This window comes from Bison bison, unplaced genomic scaffold (assembly GCF_000754665.1).
Source record: "Bison bison bison isolate TAMUID 2011002044 unplaced genomic scaffold, Bison_UMD1.0 scf7180017864063, whole genome shotgun sequence".
Taxonomy (NCBI): Eukaryota; Metazoa; Chordata; class Mammalia; order Artiodactyla; family Bovidae; genus Bison; species Bison bison.
Genome location: NW_011494635.1, coordinates 15,458,893 through 15,476,674, shown reverse-complemented (window position 1 = coordinate 15,476,674; position 17,782 = coordinate 15,458,893). Strand labels below are relative to the sequence as shown.

Below are 17,782 nucleotides of genomic sequence, written 5' to 3'. Positions count from 1 at the left end.
GCCCCAGCCGGCCCCGCGCCTGAGCCGGTCCCCGCGCCCGGCGAGTCTGCGCGGCGAGGCACCTGCCGCTGAGCCCTGAGAGCCGGGCGCGCTCCGGGAGCTCCGAGGGGTGTCGGCGGCGCGCGGATCTGGGAGCGCGGAGGGCGGCTGCCAGGGCAAGGGGAGGCCGTGCGCACCTGGGCATGAATCCAAGAACGAGTGACTCTGTGCAGCTGCACGGCGTCCAGGCGTCCGCGGAGCACCTGAGGCAGTGACCGAAAGGGGAAAGGGTCCTACTTTCTCCTGGGACCTTCTGCCCTCTGGGGCTTAGGTCAATGGCCAGACCCACCCCTCCCCTCCATTCTCCTATATCAGTTTACTTACCCATTCCTTTATTTATGCATTCTGCAGACCTCTACGGAGGTCTGCCTTGGAATGGGCACTTGTTTCCCCAGAGAAGCCAGTTTGACCGTCTCAGCCCGAACTACACTGTGAACTTCAGGAGGACATCAGGGTCTCTTCCCTGCCTTCTGTAGCTCTGGAATCTGACTCAGTGCCCAGAACGTGGTGTCAAAAAGGGGTTGGCTGGGGACAGACAGGAGAGAGAAACTCCGAGGAGGCTGCAGCAGGCAGACGCACTGTGCTTGCTTCGGAACTCTAGTGAGAAGTGTTAGGTTGGGCTAGCAGCTGCCTCCTCCAGTAGAAGGCTAGACTCGTGACCAGCTTTTTGCCTGCTCTGCCAACAACCTGATGGCTCTCCCCAGATATATGTGGGGGCCAGAGAATGTCCCACAGCCATCTCAGCAAAAGTGCACATGGACACTCAGACATGCATGCAGGACAGTCCTGCATGTGCACTTCAAGTAAGTACGGATGGTAGGACTTGCATCTGTGCCTACCAACACACAAGGAATTCACCCACATGTGACCACCCATGCCCACATACTGGCTTGTTTTGCTGCATTTATTTTCATCAATTAACTCTTTAGGGTCTGGGTTCTGACCCTCTCTGGAGACACGGGGATGATCAGGGTATAGTGGGGGTGTGGGAAGGGCCCGAATTGGGCCCAGGAATCTGAGTGTTGAGAGCCAGGGCAGTAGACTGCACACGGGGGCACAGCGATCACGACACATACAACCCACCAAGCTCTACACAACGGCCTAGGTATGCAGCCCGTTCAGGTGTGTTAGGCCTTGACCCAGGGCCAAGACAATTCTGAAGGGTAAAGTGTGTGGCTCAGGGAAGAAGAGGACCCATGGGTCCTGCTAGTACAGGAAGGTCTCAGAAATGCATCGAGAACAGGCTGTAAGCATGGCCGCCCCTGCTCAGTTCGGAAGTCTCACAGGACTAGCCCAGCAAGACACCGTTCGCCCCCGGGGCTCGACGCTCCTGCGCACGCGCTCAGCGTCTCCGCCCCTTAGCCGCGGCCTGGAGCCGCTGGAAGCTGCCGGAAGTCTTGTTTCGTGAACTTCCGCCCGGGGAATCCACGGTGGGCGGGGCTGCGTCTTACGGGGCGCGCTGCTTCCGGGGCACGGGTGACGCAGGCGGCAATTGCTTCCTGCGGCGGAACTTAAAGAGTTTTGTACTGTTTCGCTTCTGGTTGCGGCCAGGGTCTTTTACATTCTTGGCCTTTGGTGTCACCGGCGCCATGAACAAGAAGAAGAAGCCGTTCTTGGGCATGCCCGCCCCTCTCGGCTACGTGCCGGGGCTGGGCCGAGGGTGAGGCCTGGAGCGGGCCGCGCGCTGAGGGAAGGGGCCTGGGTCGGGGCGCTAGCCGACGGCGACGGAGAACGAGAGCAGGGATAGTTTGGGGTCAGTCCGATCCTTGTGGGAAGAACAGCGCGTTGGATTAGGGCGGACCCGAGGGAGGTTGTCTGCCCCGAGGTGGCGGGACAGTTGGAGTTGGTGCGCCGGCTCTGAGCCTGGTTTCAGTCCCCAGGGTGGATAGTAGCACTGTCTTGCTAGCTGCAGTGGCGAGGTCTCGAGTCCCCGTCTTGTAGTCGGAGCACCATGGCTACTTTAACTCCTAGGCCATTCAGACCTCCCAGCCCTGTCTTGAGCGTGACAGATTTTCTCCCCACGAGCCGGGCTGAAGTCCTCTGTGTGGCCGCTCCCCGTGGTACCTCATTCACCTCTGAGGTGCTGCTGGTCGTATTACTGCTTCTTCAGACTCTACTCCCCCAGGGTAGGTAGGGGTGGCATTGGTGAGCCTTGGGACTGCGTCCCCCAAGTCAGGTGCCTACCGTATATTGTTGAATAAATGAGCAATCATCATCCTATTTGTTTGTTACTCATTTGGTCAAGAAGACTATTGGGTTTCTCTTGTTGCGACTATTATGTCCAGCGTTATGCACGTTAGAATCCGGGGCACACATAAGTCTAAGATAATTGACAGCGTTTTCAGTGGACTTGCAGTTTAACAGGAGAGATGAGGTATTTGTGTAAATAAGTACATAAAGAGAAAGAGATTTACAACTTTGGGATTCCGGCCACCAACATCCGAACCAAGTTTAGAAGGAGGATGTAAGGGTGTACAGTTGTGGCAGGGTCAAACAAGAAACTGACCCATTGTGTGTTGGGCAGTTGAGAAAGAAGATGAAGTGTGGAGGAAGAAGAGGAAATTGCGAGGAATCTGTGTGGGTGGAACTGCAGGAGCAGAGGGACCAGAGCCCCTGTAGGCATTAGTGAGGCAGATGCCTCAGTATACTGTGCTCAGAGCTGCTTTAAAGCAGAAGGAGAGTTACATGTGGGGGTAGCCAGAATGGGAGGAGGGATTTTGGCGGTAGAGCCTGTAGAATTTGGAGACAGATGGGAGGGTTGTTGTTCAGTTGCTCAGTCGTGTCTAACTCTGCCACTCCGTGGACTGCAGCACGCCAGGCTTTCCTGTCCTTCACCATCTCCCGGAGCTTGCTCAAACCCATGTCCATTGAGTCAGAGATTCCATCCAACCTCAGGATGCCATCTCATCCTCTTTATCGTCCCCTTCTCCTCTTGCCTTCAATCTTTCCCAGCATCAGGGTATTTTCTAATGAGATGGGAGGGAGAAGGAAGCAAAGTTGATGCTGTGGTGCCTGGGGGAGCACTGTCACCATTGACTGAAACAGCCCTGAGCAGCTGTAGGGTGGGCACAGAGGAGGAACTCCAACTGGGCCACATTGGATCGAGGACCTGGTGGATTGGGAGAGAGGGCTGATTGGCAGGCTGTTGGAAATGGGAGGCTGGGACCTAGAAGCAGGGAGGTCTGGTGCCCAGGCGAATCTCGGAACTTCCTTAGGTTTCTCTCCTGAAGAGGGCAGACAGGCGGTGTGTGAGAGCAAAGCTGTATGGAGTTCACTGTCTCCGGGCTCTTTGAAGATTTCCCAGAGGAGTTAGGTGTCATTAGGTGACAGCTGTGAAGCGTCTTGGCACAGGATAAATGGGCCCCTTGGGGTTTCCTGCAGCGCCACTGGTTTTACCACTCGCTCAGACATCGGACCTGCTCGGGATGCCAACGATCCTGTGGATGACCGCCATGCGCCCCCAGGCAAGAGGACTGTCGGGGACCAGATGAAGAAGAGCCAGGCTGCCGATGACGATGATGAGGATCTTAATGACACCAATTATGATGAGGTGACTTATGTGGGACACTGTGCTGTGGGCATTTGATGAGGGGCTTGGAGTAACAGGTATATTGACTGTTTCAGCTACTCAAGGTTAGGGGACAGCATGTACAGAGTGTGAGGGGGAGCAGGACAAATACAACGAAATATGCTCTTTTGTGGTTGCTTCAGAAGAGATGCACTTGCTAATATTAGAACTGTCACATTGACGTATCTCGGCTGGTCTTTAAAGATGAAAATTTTTTTTTCTTAAACTAATTTTTCTTACTCTTTTTTGTGGGGCTGTACTGGGTCTTCATTGCTGCACGAACTTTCTTTAGTTGTGGCAAGCAGGGGCTACTCTCCAGTTGCCGTGGGAGGGCTTCTCATTGTGGTGGCTTCAGCTGTTGCGGTTCCTGGGCTCTCCAGCACAGGCTTAAGAGTTATGCATGGGCTGCTTGTTCTGAGACATGTGGGATCTTCTGGATCAGGGATTAAACCCATGTCACCTGCATTGGCATGTGGATTCTTCACCACTGAACCACCAGGAAAGCCCTGATGAGGGGAATTATAAGTGGAATTGGTGGTAATGTTTGTCTTCATTTGCATTAGTTCTCATCTTCTTAGTTAATTCTTATTTGGTCTATGAGGTTTTCTATAGATATATTACAATAGATGTTATTTTTCCTCAGAGGAAAAGGTTTTTAAAATTTTAATTTTGAATTAAAAAAATAAAAATTTAATTTTGAAATAATTTTAAAGTTATAGAGATGTTTCAAAAATAGTATGGAGACTTCCTGCATACCCTTCACAAGTTTCTCCTCATCTTACATATCCCTAGTACTATTATTGTGTTTTTAAAAAATTTACTTATTTACTCTTAGTTGTGCAGCATGGTGTGTGTGATCTTAGTTCCCCATCCAGGGACTGAACCAGCACCCCCTGCTTGGGGGTGCATTGGAAACCACTGGACCACCAGGGAAAGCCCTATTTTTATTTTTTTAAGTTTTTATTTATTTGTTTTTATTTTCATTTTTATTTTAAGGTATAGCTGATTTACAATACTGTATTTCTTCTGTACAGCAAAGTGATTCAGTTATACACTTATATACATTCTTTTTTATATTCTTTTCCATTATGGTTTATCCCAGGATATTGAATTTAGTTTTCTATGCACCCTAGAACTATTATTGAAACCAGGAAATTAACATTGGCACAGCACTATTAACCTATAAATCTTACTTCAGTTCCCCTGGTTTTTCCACCTGTGTCCTACTCCTGCCTAGGATCCGATCCAGGATCCCACTCTGCATCTTGTGTCTCTTAGTCTCCTTTGATTCGTGTAGATACACTCTCTTGCATGCCCTTGACAATTTTGAAGAGTACTCATCAGCTATTTTGTTATCCTTCAATTTGGGTTTAACTGCTTGAAAAAAACTTGTTGAGCTTGCATTTTGCAGCTAGATGTGTTCTGTTGCTGCCAGTAGGGGTTGTATTGGAGGAAAAGCCGCTCCTCTAAGAATGTTGTTTGGTTCTCAGTTTAACGGCTATGCTGGAAGTCTCTTCTCAAGTGGGCCCTATGAAAAAGACGATGAGGAAGCAGATGCTATCTATGCAGCCCTGGATAAAAGGATGGATGAAAGAAGGAAGGAGAGAAGGTAAGACAGATTATTAGTCTTCACTCTGTTTATCTAACTTGAGGGGGGAAATGTGTTTGTTTTTAGGTGCACTGTGTAGCATGTGGGATCTTCGTTCCCCAACAGGATTGAACCTGTGACCCCTGCAGTGGAAGTGTGGAGCCCTAACCACTGGACTGCTGCGGAAGTCTGAAAAAAGCTTTGATTTATTTCAGACTTGGAGAAAAGTTGCAAGAATAGGACATCTGTCTGCTCAGCTTTGAGGTTGCCTGGGGCTCGGTCTGTGACTGTTTCCCAGTAGCCTCAGGGCCTAGGGACTAGAGTGGAGAGCTTAGGAACTCCTTGTTTGACTTTCTGGAAATCCACAGAACTGGGGGGATTATTCTGACTGTGCATTGGGTTTACCATCTTTGAAATGGGTGTAGTGATATTGATGAGTATATATTAAGTAATTTGGAGATTCACCGAAGATAGCAAATGACCATCGAAATCCTTGTGGGCAGGCAGCTGTGTCTGGAGAGTCTTGTTGCTCATGTTGTTGTTGGACTGGGCTGGTAGGGACAGACTGCAGTGAGCTGGAGGGCAAGAGGCTCAGGCAGGCTTAGGTAAGACCCACCCTCTCCCTGCCCCACCACAGGGCCCTCCTGTTTTCCCTCTGGTAGCTCAGGTGGGTGTTTAACACTGATCTTGGGCTGGCATGTCTGTCCTTGATGTTACCTCAGTGGCAGCTTTCTGGTTCCTTGTCGTTTACTGGGGAAATTTATGCAAAGTAAACACAGGACTATAATAAGTTTTATTGCTTATTAAAATAAGTTTTATTGCTTTATAAATGTTTTTTATTTTTTACTACATAATGCATTCTCACTGTGGAATATTAGGACAGAGGGTTTAAGTTTAGGTAAAAGGGTAATGTTTATTCATAAGCCTGGAAGGTGACAGGTAACATTTTGTTTACTTTTTTATTTCTACTGCTCATTAAACATAGAGTTCTCTTACTTCTCATATGTAGAATTTTTAATTTTTTGGAGATCTTATTAGAGGCGTGAACTTCTGTTTTTCAGAGAAGTTTTTTTAATCAAGAATATCATTATTTTTTTAATTTATATTTTAATTGGAGGAAAATTGGTTTACAGTGTTGTGTTGGTTTGTGCCATACGACAATACAAAAATATGGAACACTTCGCGAATTTGTGTGTCATGATAGCACACGCATGAATGCATACGTGTGTGCTCAGTCGTGTCTGACTCTTTGCAATCCCATGGGCAGTAGCTCGCCATGCTACTCTGTCCAGGAATTTTCCAGGCAAGAATACTAGAGTGAGTTGCCAATTTCTCTTCCAGGGGATCTTCTCAACCCCAGGATGAAACTCGTGTCTCTCGTGTCTCCTGCGTTGGCAGGCAGATTCTTGACTACTGCGCCCCCTGGGAAGCCCCATCCTTATGCAGGGGCCATGCTAGTCTTCTCTGTATTGTTCCAATTTTAGTGTATGTGCTGCTGAAGTGAGCACCAAGGGAGTTTTTTAAAAGCACATTCTTTAATGTGCCTGAGTTTATATGTATTGTAAATAAGTGGTTTTGTGTGTTAAAGAACACTTGATTGCAATCTTCTGGAATTTGTTCATTTAAGAAAACTTGAGTGACATGTATATATTCAGAAAGTTGTATTAAGTAACTTTAGGCCACATAGCCTGCACTGTTCAGTTTGTGCACTTGCTTGGCCTGCTTCTGCAGGTGGGCTTTGCTGGGTCCTTTCAGGTCAGTTTGTCCTGGCACTGAGTGGTCCATCTTTGTTAACCTGATAGCTGGTTATCATCGTACTGCCTTTCCCAATCAGGATAGTCAGAACCGCTTCTTGGGCATGTCCCCTAGGCACACACACCCCACCCCACCCCTTTACTGAATGACTGCCCAGTTCCTTAGGGTGCCTTTTGTTGCCCTGTCAGTGCTTCTGGTGGATTAGAAGTTGGAGCCCCAGGTTTGGTTCAAATCACATGGAATGTCGATGGCCAGAAAACCACGAGCTGTGATGATGGACTGTCTCTGGTCCACAGAGAGGTTTTTGTCTTTCCAAGCACGTCATTCGTCAGTGTACATTCAGATTCCTATCTAACCTTATGGAGGAAAGTGTGAATCTCAGTGTTGTGAAGTCGTTACCACTGGACTGGCGTCCCTCTGGTTTAGCCCACTTGATTGACTCTTTGTTGTCGTTGCCCACTGCTCTCTGGGTTCACATCAGCCTGGCCTGAGTCACCAGGAACCCATTAGGATGGGCAGCTAGGACTGTGGTTCATCTTTCCTCCTGAGATAAGTATCGTAAGATGGCCCTACCTTTGAGACTTTATAGAATTTTAAAGCAGTAAATATACTTGTGTCACGAAGGAGGGCATGGCAACCCACTCCAGTATTCTTGCTTGGAGAATCCCCACGGACAAAGGAGGCTGGTGGGCTACAGCCCATGGGGTCACAAAGAGTCGGACATGACTGAGCAACTAAGCACAGCACAGCACATACTTGTGTCAGATGCAGGTGTTTATTGTAATAAGACAAGTCTTTAGTTTTTATCAGGTAGCAAATTGAGTTATTGTGCGTGTGTCCATTGTTGCCTTAAAACAGATTTGATTTAGCTGCTTAGTGTGTGAAATTACTCTTGTTGGTGATTTAATTAGGAAGGATAATAAAGTGATTTGTTTCAGAATAGACATCCCGGATTTCTAATGTGTACACACATTTTATTTCTAGGGAGCAAAGGGAGAAAGAAGAAATTGAGAAATATCGTATGGAGCGTCCCAAAATTCAGCAACAGTTCTCAGATCTCAAAGTGAGCAGACGGGTGACCTGCTGTTCCTCACGCCCTTCCCAGCAGAGAACAGAGCCTGTGGGGCTCAGTGATGAAGCTCTGCTCTGTGTTTTGTTCAGAGGGTGGGAGAAGGGCCCTGCATGCCGAAAGCTCCTCACCAGAGCAGCTGGGACAGAGGGGCTGATTTTCTTGTAACTTTGTAGCGGTGTCATTTAGATGTCAGGTTTTCTGAGCCTGTCCTCTGGGCTTTGACAGAACAACTTACATCTGAGTGAAGCAGAGCAGATCCAACAGATTGATTTTTCTAAGTGAAGTAGAGAAATATGTCTGCATCAGAGCCCTTCCTTCAGGCACCGTGTTTGGGTGATAGGGGTCAGGGAGAAAGTAGTTTTTCTGGTGCCTGTGAAATTAATGTTTTGGGGGGCCTGGTGTTTCCAGAGGAAACTGGCAGAAGTCACAGAAGAAGAGTGGCTAAGCATCCCTGAGGTTGGCGACGCCAGAAACAAACGCCAGCGGAATCCCCGCTATGAGAAGCTGACCCCAGTTCCCGACAGTTTCTTCGCCAAACATTTACAGACTGGAGAGAACCACACTTCGGTGGATCCCCGGCAAACTGTGAGCCTCCACAGAGACAGTGGACAGGGCTCCTTCCGTGTGGTCACACACACCAGTGGTGGGAGCAGTGGGTGGGAGGGGCAGGGGCTGGAGTCCGTCTGACAGTTCAGATGTTTGGCTCCAGTGGAAAGACTTTGGAGAGATGAGAATGAAATGCATGAAAATGCAGGCCAGCCTTTTGTCCTTTCTCCCCCAGCAATTTGGAGGCCTGAACACACCCTATCCAGGCGGACTGAACACCCCATACCCGGGTGGGATGACACCTGGGTTGATGACACCTGGCACAGGTGAGCTGGACATGAGGAAGATTGGCCAAGCCAGGAACACTTTGATGGACATGCGGCTGAGCCAGGTGAGAGCTCGTGTCGTGCATTATTTTCCTATAGATTATATTAAATAACTTTGGTTTTGCTTATTAAATTTATATACATTTGTGAAAAGTTCACCTTTTGAAGTGCTTTGTCATGTGTTAAACAGACCTGTGATGTGTCCAGTTACACAGAGTGGTAGGATTCTGCCCCAGGCTGGTCCTCTGGGGTGGGTCCAGGTGTGTTGCACTCGGCGCCAGCAGCAGAGGGCTGCCTGGTGTGCTTCTCCTGCTCCCTCGGGGCCTGGGGTCTGTGGCAGGTAACGGGGCTGCCTGAGGAGCAGCCCAGACATGCATTCACGATAAGCCACGTGCTCAGTGTTGATGTCACTTAATGCCCTTCCCTCTTTACGTGAAAATTGAACGTGGGTGTCCCTCCCACACCTGAGTGAGTGGTTGTGTCCTTATGGGGTGTGTGCTTGGCTCCTGGCTCCAGAAAACCTTGGCTGGATAAAGACCCTTTCACTTTATGACATTCTTGTCAGAAACAGTGAAGGACAGTGCTTTCACATTTAACTATGTACAGATTAAAAACTTTTGCATGACAGAAAGCACCATAAAGTCAAAACAATCTGCAAATGAGGAAGGAGTTGTCATGCTCATGAAAACCAGACCCAGAGTAGTGTGTGTGTTGAAGAGAGTGAACCCACACAGATGGATCTGCACACCCACACCACTGGGAACACTTTGTGTTTAACATTTTTACAGAAAAGACTCACACATACTGAGAAACATAAAAACAGCAGAGTGAACTCCTCAGCCATTCCTGTTGATGCAGTGTGAAATTTTTAAATTTAAATTGAGCTTTTGCTATACTTGAGTTTTTATAGTGAGCAAATATTCTATAGGAGAAAAACAGCTTACTGATCCAAAAAATTGCACATTTTTGTATTGCTAAATACGTGTTTATAGACTGGAAAGTAGTTCACTATGAGTATCATGGTTTAGTCTTTGATAGATCCTTTGAGTGGTTTCTACATTTTTGTGATCACAGACTATGTTTTGATGAGCTCCTCGTGCTTCTGTCTTTGCAGATTTAGGTGAACATTTTTTAAACGTTTTAAAAATAGTATTTTTAAAGTCGCATTGTTAGATTGGCATATTTCCACTTAGGTGCCAAAGTGTGTCTCAAAGTCAGGATATCTTGCACTCAGCAACATGGAGGAGCTGACCTCTGTCTTTGCCTGTCTGAGGGGCAAAGCCTGTCCCTTCAAGAGCTTCCACTTACTCTGCATACTTGTTCATGGTGAAACTGAGTGTCATTTATGTTCCATGGATTTAGTTTGTTGTTTATTGTTGTGTGTAAAATATGGGATTGTTTTTTTAAAGAAGCTTTATTGTCATTTTTTGTGCTAAAATATTTTTTTAAGATAAAAATTTATAGTTGCAATCGTTAAAAATTTTTTTGGTTGTGTTGGGTCTTAGTTGCTGTGCGTGGGCTTTCTCTAGTTGCAGCAAGTGGGGACTACTCTTCATTGCGGGGCTCAGGCGTCATTGCAGTGGCTTCTCTTGTTATAAAGCACAGGTTCGGGTGCACAGGTGTAGTTACTCCACGGCATGTGGAATCTTCCTGAACCAGGGGTCAAACCCATCTCCTCTGCATTGGCAGGCAGATTCTTATCCACTGTACTACCAGGGAAGTTCCAGTTTTAACCAATTTTAAATGCCCTCAGGGGCATTGAGTACATCCATATTGTGCCCCATCACCGCCATCATCTCAGAACTTTCTCTTCTTCCCAAACTGAGCCTCTCACTCCCCATCCCCTGGCCCACATCCTATGTTCTATCTGAAGTGATTACTCTGAAACCTGGTGAATAGGTTCATATAGTGACTGACTTTTAGTGATTGGTTTATTTCACTTAGCTTCATTTGTGTCCTCAAGGCTCATTCATGTTGTAGCAGGTGTCAGGATTTTCTTGCTTTTTAAAGCTGAGTGAGGGACTGCCTTGGTGGTCCAGTGGCTAAGACTCTGAGCTGTCAATGCAGGGGGCCCAGGTTCCATCCGTAGTCAGGCAACTAGATCCTACATGCCGCAATTAAAGATCCTGCCTGCCATAATGAAGATTGAGGATCCCGGGTGCCACAACTAAGACCTGGTGCAGCCAAGTAAATAAATAAAAAATAAATATTAAAAAAAAAAAGCTGAATGGTACTCCATTGTATGTATGTATAAACCACATTTTGTTTACTCTTCATCTGTGATGACACTTCTGCCTTTTGGCAATTGTGACAATTGCTGCTATGAGCCTTGGTGTACCTGTTCAGGTCCCTGTTTTTACTTTCTTTTAGTATAAACTCAGAAGTGGGATTTCTGGATCGTGTGTTAATTCTCGGTTTACTTTTTTGAAGAACCTCCATACCGTTTTCCAGCAGGCCACCACTGTGCAAGGGCTCCAGTTTCTCTGCATCCTCGACAACACTGGTTATTTTCTGACATTTTCCTAGTAGCTGTCCTCATGGGTGTGAGGTGGTAGCTTATTGTGGTTTTCACTGGCATTTCCCTGATTTCATGATGTTGAACATCTTTTCGTGTGCTTGTTGGTCATTTGTATCTCCTTTTTGGAGAGATGTCTGTTCAAGTCATTGGCCCATTTTTTTCAAGAACTTGTTTTTTTGGCTGTGCTGTGTGGCTTACGTGGAGAGGAGGTAAGAGATCCAGAGCAGCCAATGCAACATCAAAGCAGAAGAAGAAACCTGGAGAATACAACCCAACTTAGAGACTTATTATAAAGATACAGTAATGACGACAGTGTGGAAATAGGGAAAAAAAGACAAATTGGTCAACAGAACAGAGAAGCCAGAAATAGTTCCACAATTGTTTCCCCCTCCAAGGATTGAACCTGGGCCTTTGACAGTGAAAGCACTAAGACCTGACCACTGGACTGCCAGGAAGTTCCCTGGGTGGTTTGTTCTGTTGAGTTTTAAGAGTTTTCTTTATATTTTAGATAATAATTCTTTATCCGATATGTCCCCTCTAAATGTTTTCTCCTGGCTGTGGCCTGTCTTCATTCTCTTTAAAGTGTCTTTCACAGACAGAAATTTTTAATTCTGATGAAGTCCAGCTTATCAGTTCTTCCTGTCATGAATTGTGCCTTTTATGTGGTATCTAAAAAGGTCATTGCTAAATCTCAGGTCATGTCCGTTTTCTCCTATGTTATTGTCTACGAGTTTTATAGTTTTGCATCTTATTTAAAAGTCTGTAATTCCCCCTTCTTTTTTAAAAACTTAAACTGCATATACCATACTAATTTTTAATTTACTTTTTAATTAAATTAAAAAAATTTTTTTAGCTGCCTCATGTGGCATATCAGGTCTTAGTCCCCTGACCAGGGATCAAACCTGTGTCCCCTACATTGGAAGTGCAGAGTCTTAACCTCTTAACCAGAGTCAGGACCACCAGGGAAATTCTGTGGTTCCTTTTGAGTTAACTTTTGTAAAGACTGTAAAAATCTGTCTCAGTTTATGTTTTGTTTTTTAATTAATTAATTTTTGGCTATGCTCTGTCTTCGTTGCTGCTCAGGCTTTTCTCTAGTTGTGGTGTACAGGCTTCTCATTGCAGTGGCTTCTATTGTCAAGCACAAGCTTTAGGATGCTCAGGCTTCAGCAGTTGTGACACATTGGCTCAGTAGCTGCAGCTCCTGGGCTCTAGAGCACAGGCTCAGTAGTTGTGGTGCGCAGGCTTAGTGGAAGCATGTGGAATCTTCCCGGATCAGGGATCAAACCCGGGTCTTCTGCATTGGGGCTGATTGTTTACCACTGAGCCACAAGGGAAGCCCTTCAGTTCATGTTTGCATGTGGGTGTCCACTTGTTTCATACCATTTGTCAACAAAGATTCTTTCTACATTGTGTTGCCTTTGCTCCTTTGTTGGACGTTGTTGGCTGAACTTGTGTGGAACTATTTCTGGCTTCTCTGTTCTGTTGACCAATTTGTCTTTTTTTCCCCATTTCCACACTGTCGTCATTACTGTATCTTTATAAGAAGTCTCTAAGTTGGGTTGTATTCTCCAGGTTTGTTCTTCTGCTTTGATGTTGCATTGGCTGCTCTGGATCTCTTACCTCCTCTCCATGTAAACTTTAGAATCAGCTTGTCGGTATCGCAGGTAACTTGCGGGGATTTCGACTGGGGACACGTTGAATCTCCAGATCAAGGTGGGAAGAACTGACATCGCGTGACAGCACTAAGCTTTCTGACGTGAGCACGAAGACTCTCTCCATTGATTTAGTGTTTGATTTCATTCATTAAGATTTTGTAGTTTTCTTCTTATAGATCTTGTACGTATTTGTTAGATTAATTGTCTAGGTACGATTAACCCTGAACTTTGTGGGGTTTAGGGGCATTGGCCTATGTGCACTCAAGGACTGTCCATATGGGTGGTCCCGCGGCAGTGGGTTCAGCTGGCTGCAAACTGCATAGCACTCTGGTACGTGCTGAGGGGGAGAATCCAAGTGTAAGTGGACCCATGTAGTTCAAACCTGTGGTAAGGGTGCACTGGGTTTCACAGTTTTGGGTGCTCCTCTAAGTATTGTTGTTTTTACTTTTAGATTCCGAGTTATCCCTGCTGGTGTGTGGGATAGCGATAGGTATTAGATAATCCATTACCTACAAATGAAGGGAGTTTGATTTTTTCCTTCTCATTGCATAAGTTACCTGCAAACAAAGGGAGTTTTATTTTTTCTTTCGTATCACTTTTCCTTTCATTCTTTTCCTGTCTTGCTGCAATTTTGGTAATTTTTTACCCAGGCTCTTGTGTGTGTGTGTGTGTGTGTGTGGTTGTCATGGCAACTTTAAGACTCACAGCTTTTAAAAACAATTAATTAATTTTTTGGCTGTGCCAGGTCTTAGTTGCAGCCTGTGGGATCTAGTTGTCTGACCAGGGATTGAACCCCGGCCCCTGCATTGGCAGTGTGGAGCCTTAGCCACTGGACCACCAGGAAAGTCCCTTGTGACTCACAACTTGAGAGAATACTACAGTGAATTGCTGTGTGAAAATGTAAAGAACTCTTGACTCCTGGGTTTCACTTATTCTTGGATGGCCTCATGTTCAGTTGGGTTTTCCCCCTGGGACTTTATGGTTTCCTTTTTTTAATGTAAGTTTTTGTTCTGTATAGGTGAAATTTGCTCATTATTATTACAAACTATTGTTTGAGTAAGTTGTTTTCTTTCTTTAAAAGTTTCTGTGTCCACTGATAGTTGGGATTATGGGAAGGGGTTTAGGGACCCTCCAAGGACTTCGTTCTAGGCATTCCTGGCTCTGTCCAACCAACTGGGCTTGGCCTGTCTTGTAGGTGTCTGACTCAGTGAGTGGGCAGACTGTGGTCGACCCCAAAGGCTATCTGACGGATTTGAATTCCATGATTCCGACCCACGGAGGGGACATCAAGTGAGTACCCCGGAGGGCTGATGGCTGGGTAGGCTCAGGTTCCTGGGAACGTATTGGATTTTATTTGAAAAATATGCAGCCAAAATGTGGCTATTCTAAGAAAGAGTGGGATTGATTGATTTTCCATTCAAAGTATGTGGATGTTAAATTTGTAACAGGTAACATTCAAAACCTATGTGTATGCCAAACTAGGGAGCAGTTTGCTAATTGTCTCCCATGCTTCTGACCTAGTCCTGGTGCTCGGTGCCTGTGTGCATGGAGGTGCAGTAGGCTTGGGAGGGTGCCGACCAAGTTCTCACTTGGTTCTGTCACCAAGGACATCTGATATGACAGTTGGATGTTGTGTCCATGGGGGTGCCTCCTCTGGCCAGGCCCATACACAACACGTGGCAGTCTGACCCTGTGCTTTCTTGCCTGCACAGTGACATCAAGAAGGCAAGATTGCTCCTCAAGTCTGTTCGGGAGACAAACCCTCACCACCCGCCAGCCTGGATTGCATCAGCCCGCCTGGAAGAAGTCACTGGCAAGCTGCAAGTGGCTCGGAACCTCATCATGAAGGGGACGGAGATGTGCCCCAAGGTAGGGACCCTCCCTGAGGTTGCACCACACCCTTGAGGGGCCTTGGCATCTAGGCTGCGCCAGACGCTGTGGAAGTGAGCTGGACTTAGAGGGGATTCTTTGCCCCCTTTTGGTGTTGAAGCTCCAGGCAGTGGGACGGGGAGGGGGGAGGAGGGGGAAAAAGCAGGAAAGGGCTTTTCCTGGTAATTTTCACTTGGAGTGAAAACTTGACTGCCACTGTTCAACAGATGACCTTAATGATAGATAGCAAGACTGGTCAGCCCTTCCCCCTTCCTGATGTCAGAACCTGGAGGTGGGCCTCACAGGGGCCGTGATGATGTGGGCCTCACAGGGGCCATGATGATCAGCTCTAGAAAGTCCTGAGACCCTCAGGACTACAGGCTGACTGTGAAGGCTGGGGCACCCTGACAGTGAGAGGCATCTTGTGAATTCTTCCCCCAGACATGAGCATTGATCCGAAACTCCCCAGCAGATACATGACCGCCTGCCTGTGTGTCCCCACCTTGTCCATGGGGTGACTTCTTACCCAGAGGGCTGGCTGTCCTCACCTCACAGTGTGGTGATGTGTCTTTCCCATGCACAGATGTGCTGTAGTCACATTCCCACGTGTAGGGGTTTCAGGGGGTCTCTGGGGCAGGCGTGCCTATGGGTCTGATGAACGCAGCCCCTCCTGTTTCTGAGACTTGTGTGTGTCCTTCAGGGGTGCCTACCACTCGGCCAGCCTGACATACCTCACCAACCTGCTCTTCTGTCCCACAGAGTGAGGATGTATGGCTGGAGGCAGCCAGGTTGCAGCCTGGGGACACAGCCAAGGCCGTGGTGGCCCAAGCTGTCCGTCACCTCCCACAGTCCGTTAGGATTTACATCAGAGCAGCAGAGCTGGAAACAGACATCCGTGCCAAAAAGCGGGTTCTTCGTAAAGGTGAGCTTCCCTTAGGGGCCTGGCAGGAGTGGTGCTGCCCAGCTGCATCCCGGAAGGTGAAGGGGTGCTGCCTCCCTGCCCCGGTGCTGGCCAAGGGAGCTGCCTCACCACTGCTCTGCTCAGGCTCTGCTGGAAGGGTTCGAGAGTGGTGGATGTTTTTCAGGCTTTATTTCGGGCTATGTTGGTCCCGCCCTTGGACAGTCTTCAGGGAAACTTTTGGTTGCGGTGCTTGGGCTGGGACCTCACACCTGCCACTTCCTGCTACATGACCTTGCGTGGGGGCAGTTGCTCTGTGTCCCCGGTGGGCCACACTGTGGGCCCGCTGTGCCAAGTGAGGGAGCTGCTTGAAGCGGCTTCATAGCTGCTGGCTGTACTGTCCCTTGCCCCTGGCGGGGAGGAGGTGCCACTTGGTTCTGAGTCTTTACTGCCTGGGTGCTCACACTACAGAAGCACGTTAATTAGCTCCTTCCCGTCTTGTGACGCTCCTGCAGGGCAGCATGTTGGTTTATGTGCCATTGGCTCATGTCACTGAATGGTTTGCGCATCAGGGAAACTGAGTCCACCCGGGAATCACTGCCAAGACGGAGCTTCTGTGGGCAGTTTGTCTTTCATTATTGCAGAAGTGAGCAAAGAACAGTGTTGCTCCTTGACTGGAGCTGAGGGGAGGTGCTGCTGGTGACGCTCATTCCAGATTCAGCACCTGCTAGTCAGAGGCCTGACCTGGAGTAAGCCTGTGCTGATGGCTGGCTCCCCCTGAATTGTAACATGGGTAAAATAGGTGTGTTTTATGGAGTTGAGGGTGGCTTGTAGTGGGTGGTCTGAGGTGTGTGTTGGCATGAGCCCTCGGAGGCACTGGGGTTGTGGACTGCAGCTTCTGACGCTTTACTCTGTGTTTGATAGGGGCCAGGTGGTGGCCACCTTGTGTGTGACCCTGAATGTGCTTGAGTATGTGTACACTCCAGTGTGTTGTCCTCTCTTGGGTCTGGTTTCTTGATTGCAGCCCTGTTGCACTTAAAATGAGGCTGGGGTGGAAAGTTAGCACCTGTCTTGGTTTGTAAAAATCAGCTCATCCCTTTTCAGCCAGGAAAATAGTTCTCTAATGACAAACACAGTAAACTCTGGGTAATTAGCACTATTTGTTCAGGAATGCTCTCCTGAATTTCCCCTGCCACAGCATGATGGATGGTCAGGATGGCTTTGTGGCCACTCCCTGTTCACCCCCAGATTACCTGGGTTCACTTCCAGTTGGCTTCAGATTTGGAGAGGGAACTAGGCCTGGAAGGGGGCCGCCAGAGGGTGTCGAGTGATTGGTTTCCAGGCTGTCTGGGGTCTCGAGGGCAGTGGGCCCCCCTGCTCTCCTTTCCCTCAGGCTTCCCCAAAGTGGGGAGAGCATAGAACCCTCAGCTGGCCTCTGCCCTGCTCTGCAGGCATGGTCCTGACTTGACCCGTCATCAGAGTGTTTCCACAAACAGTGCTCTTTCTCCAGGTGCCGGGGGCACAGCTGGAGATGCCTGCTTTAGCTCCAGGGAACCCTGACGCTGCTGTGGGAAGGATCTGATGTGTGGAGACTGAGGACAGTTCCTTCCATCAGTGACTGGGGTGGACTGTGTGCTGGCCCTCAGTGTCTGCGTGAGCTCTGGGTTTCAGCTAGTGCAGCCGGCGTCCTGGTCCTGTGTTAGGAGAATTTGAGCTTCATGTGCTGCTCTGAGGCCTGAGACCTTAGGTGACTGAGTGGCATGGGGCGGGTGCTTGACCTCGAACTGTGTGTTATCATACGTGAGGACACACGTGGGCCCAGCTGCAGCTACTTCCCATGGGCTGCACTCACGATGAAGGTGTCAGCTCCGTGTTTCTATGCTGGTTATGCAGGCCTGGAGTGTGAAGTGGTTTTGTCCCGAGACAGTGCACTCTTAGCTTGCAAGTG

General features: G+C 48.0%; 1 protein-coding gene across 1 annotated transcript in view; it reads left to right on the top strand.

Moving 5' to 3' along the window:
• Positions 1–1,510: 1,510 nt before the first annotated feature.
• The window catches only part of PRPF6 (pre-mRNA processing factor 6), a 35,033-nt gene continuing 18,761 nt past the window's right edge, over positions 1,511–17,782 (top strand). Inside the window, exons 1-9 of the mRNA XM_010836542.1 lie at positions 1,511–1,699; positions 3,421–3,589; positions 5,098–5,216; positions 7,935–8,013; positions 8,431–8,607; positions 8,804–8,959; positions 14,263–14,357; positions 14,780–14,936; positions 15,696–15,858. Of these exons, the coding sequence (XP_010834844.1) occupies positions 1,629–1,699; positions 3,421–3,589; positions 5,098–5,216; positions 7,935–8,013; positions 8,431–8,607; positions 8,804–8,959; positions 14,263–14,357; positions 14,780–14,936; positions 15,696–15,858 (1,186 nt within the window). The 5' untranslated portion in view covers positions 1,511–1,628. The remainder of the gene's footprint in view (positions 1,700–3,420; positions 3,590–5,097; positions 5,217–7,934; positions 8,014–8,430; positions 8,608–8,803; positions 8,960–14,262; positions 14,358–14,779; positions 14,937–15,695; positions 15,859–17,782) is intronic.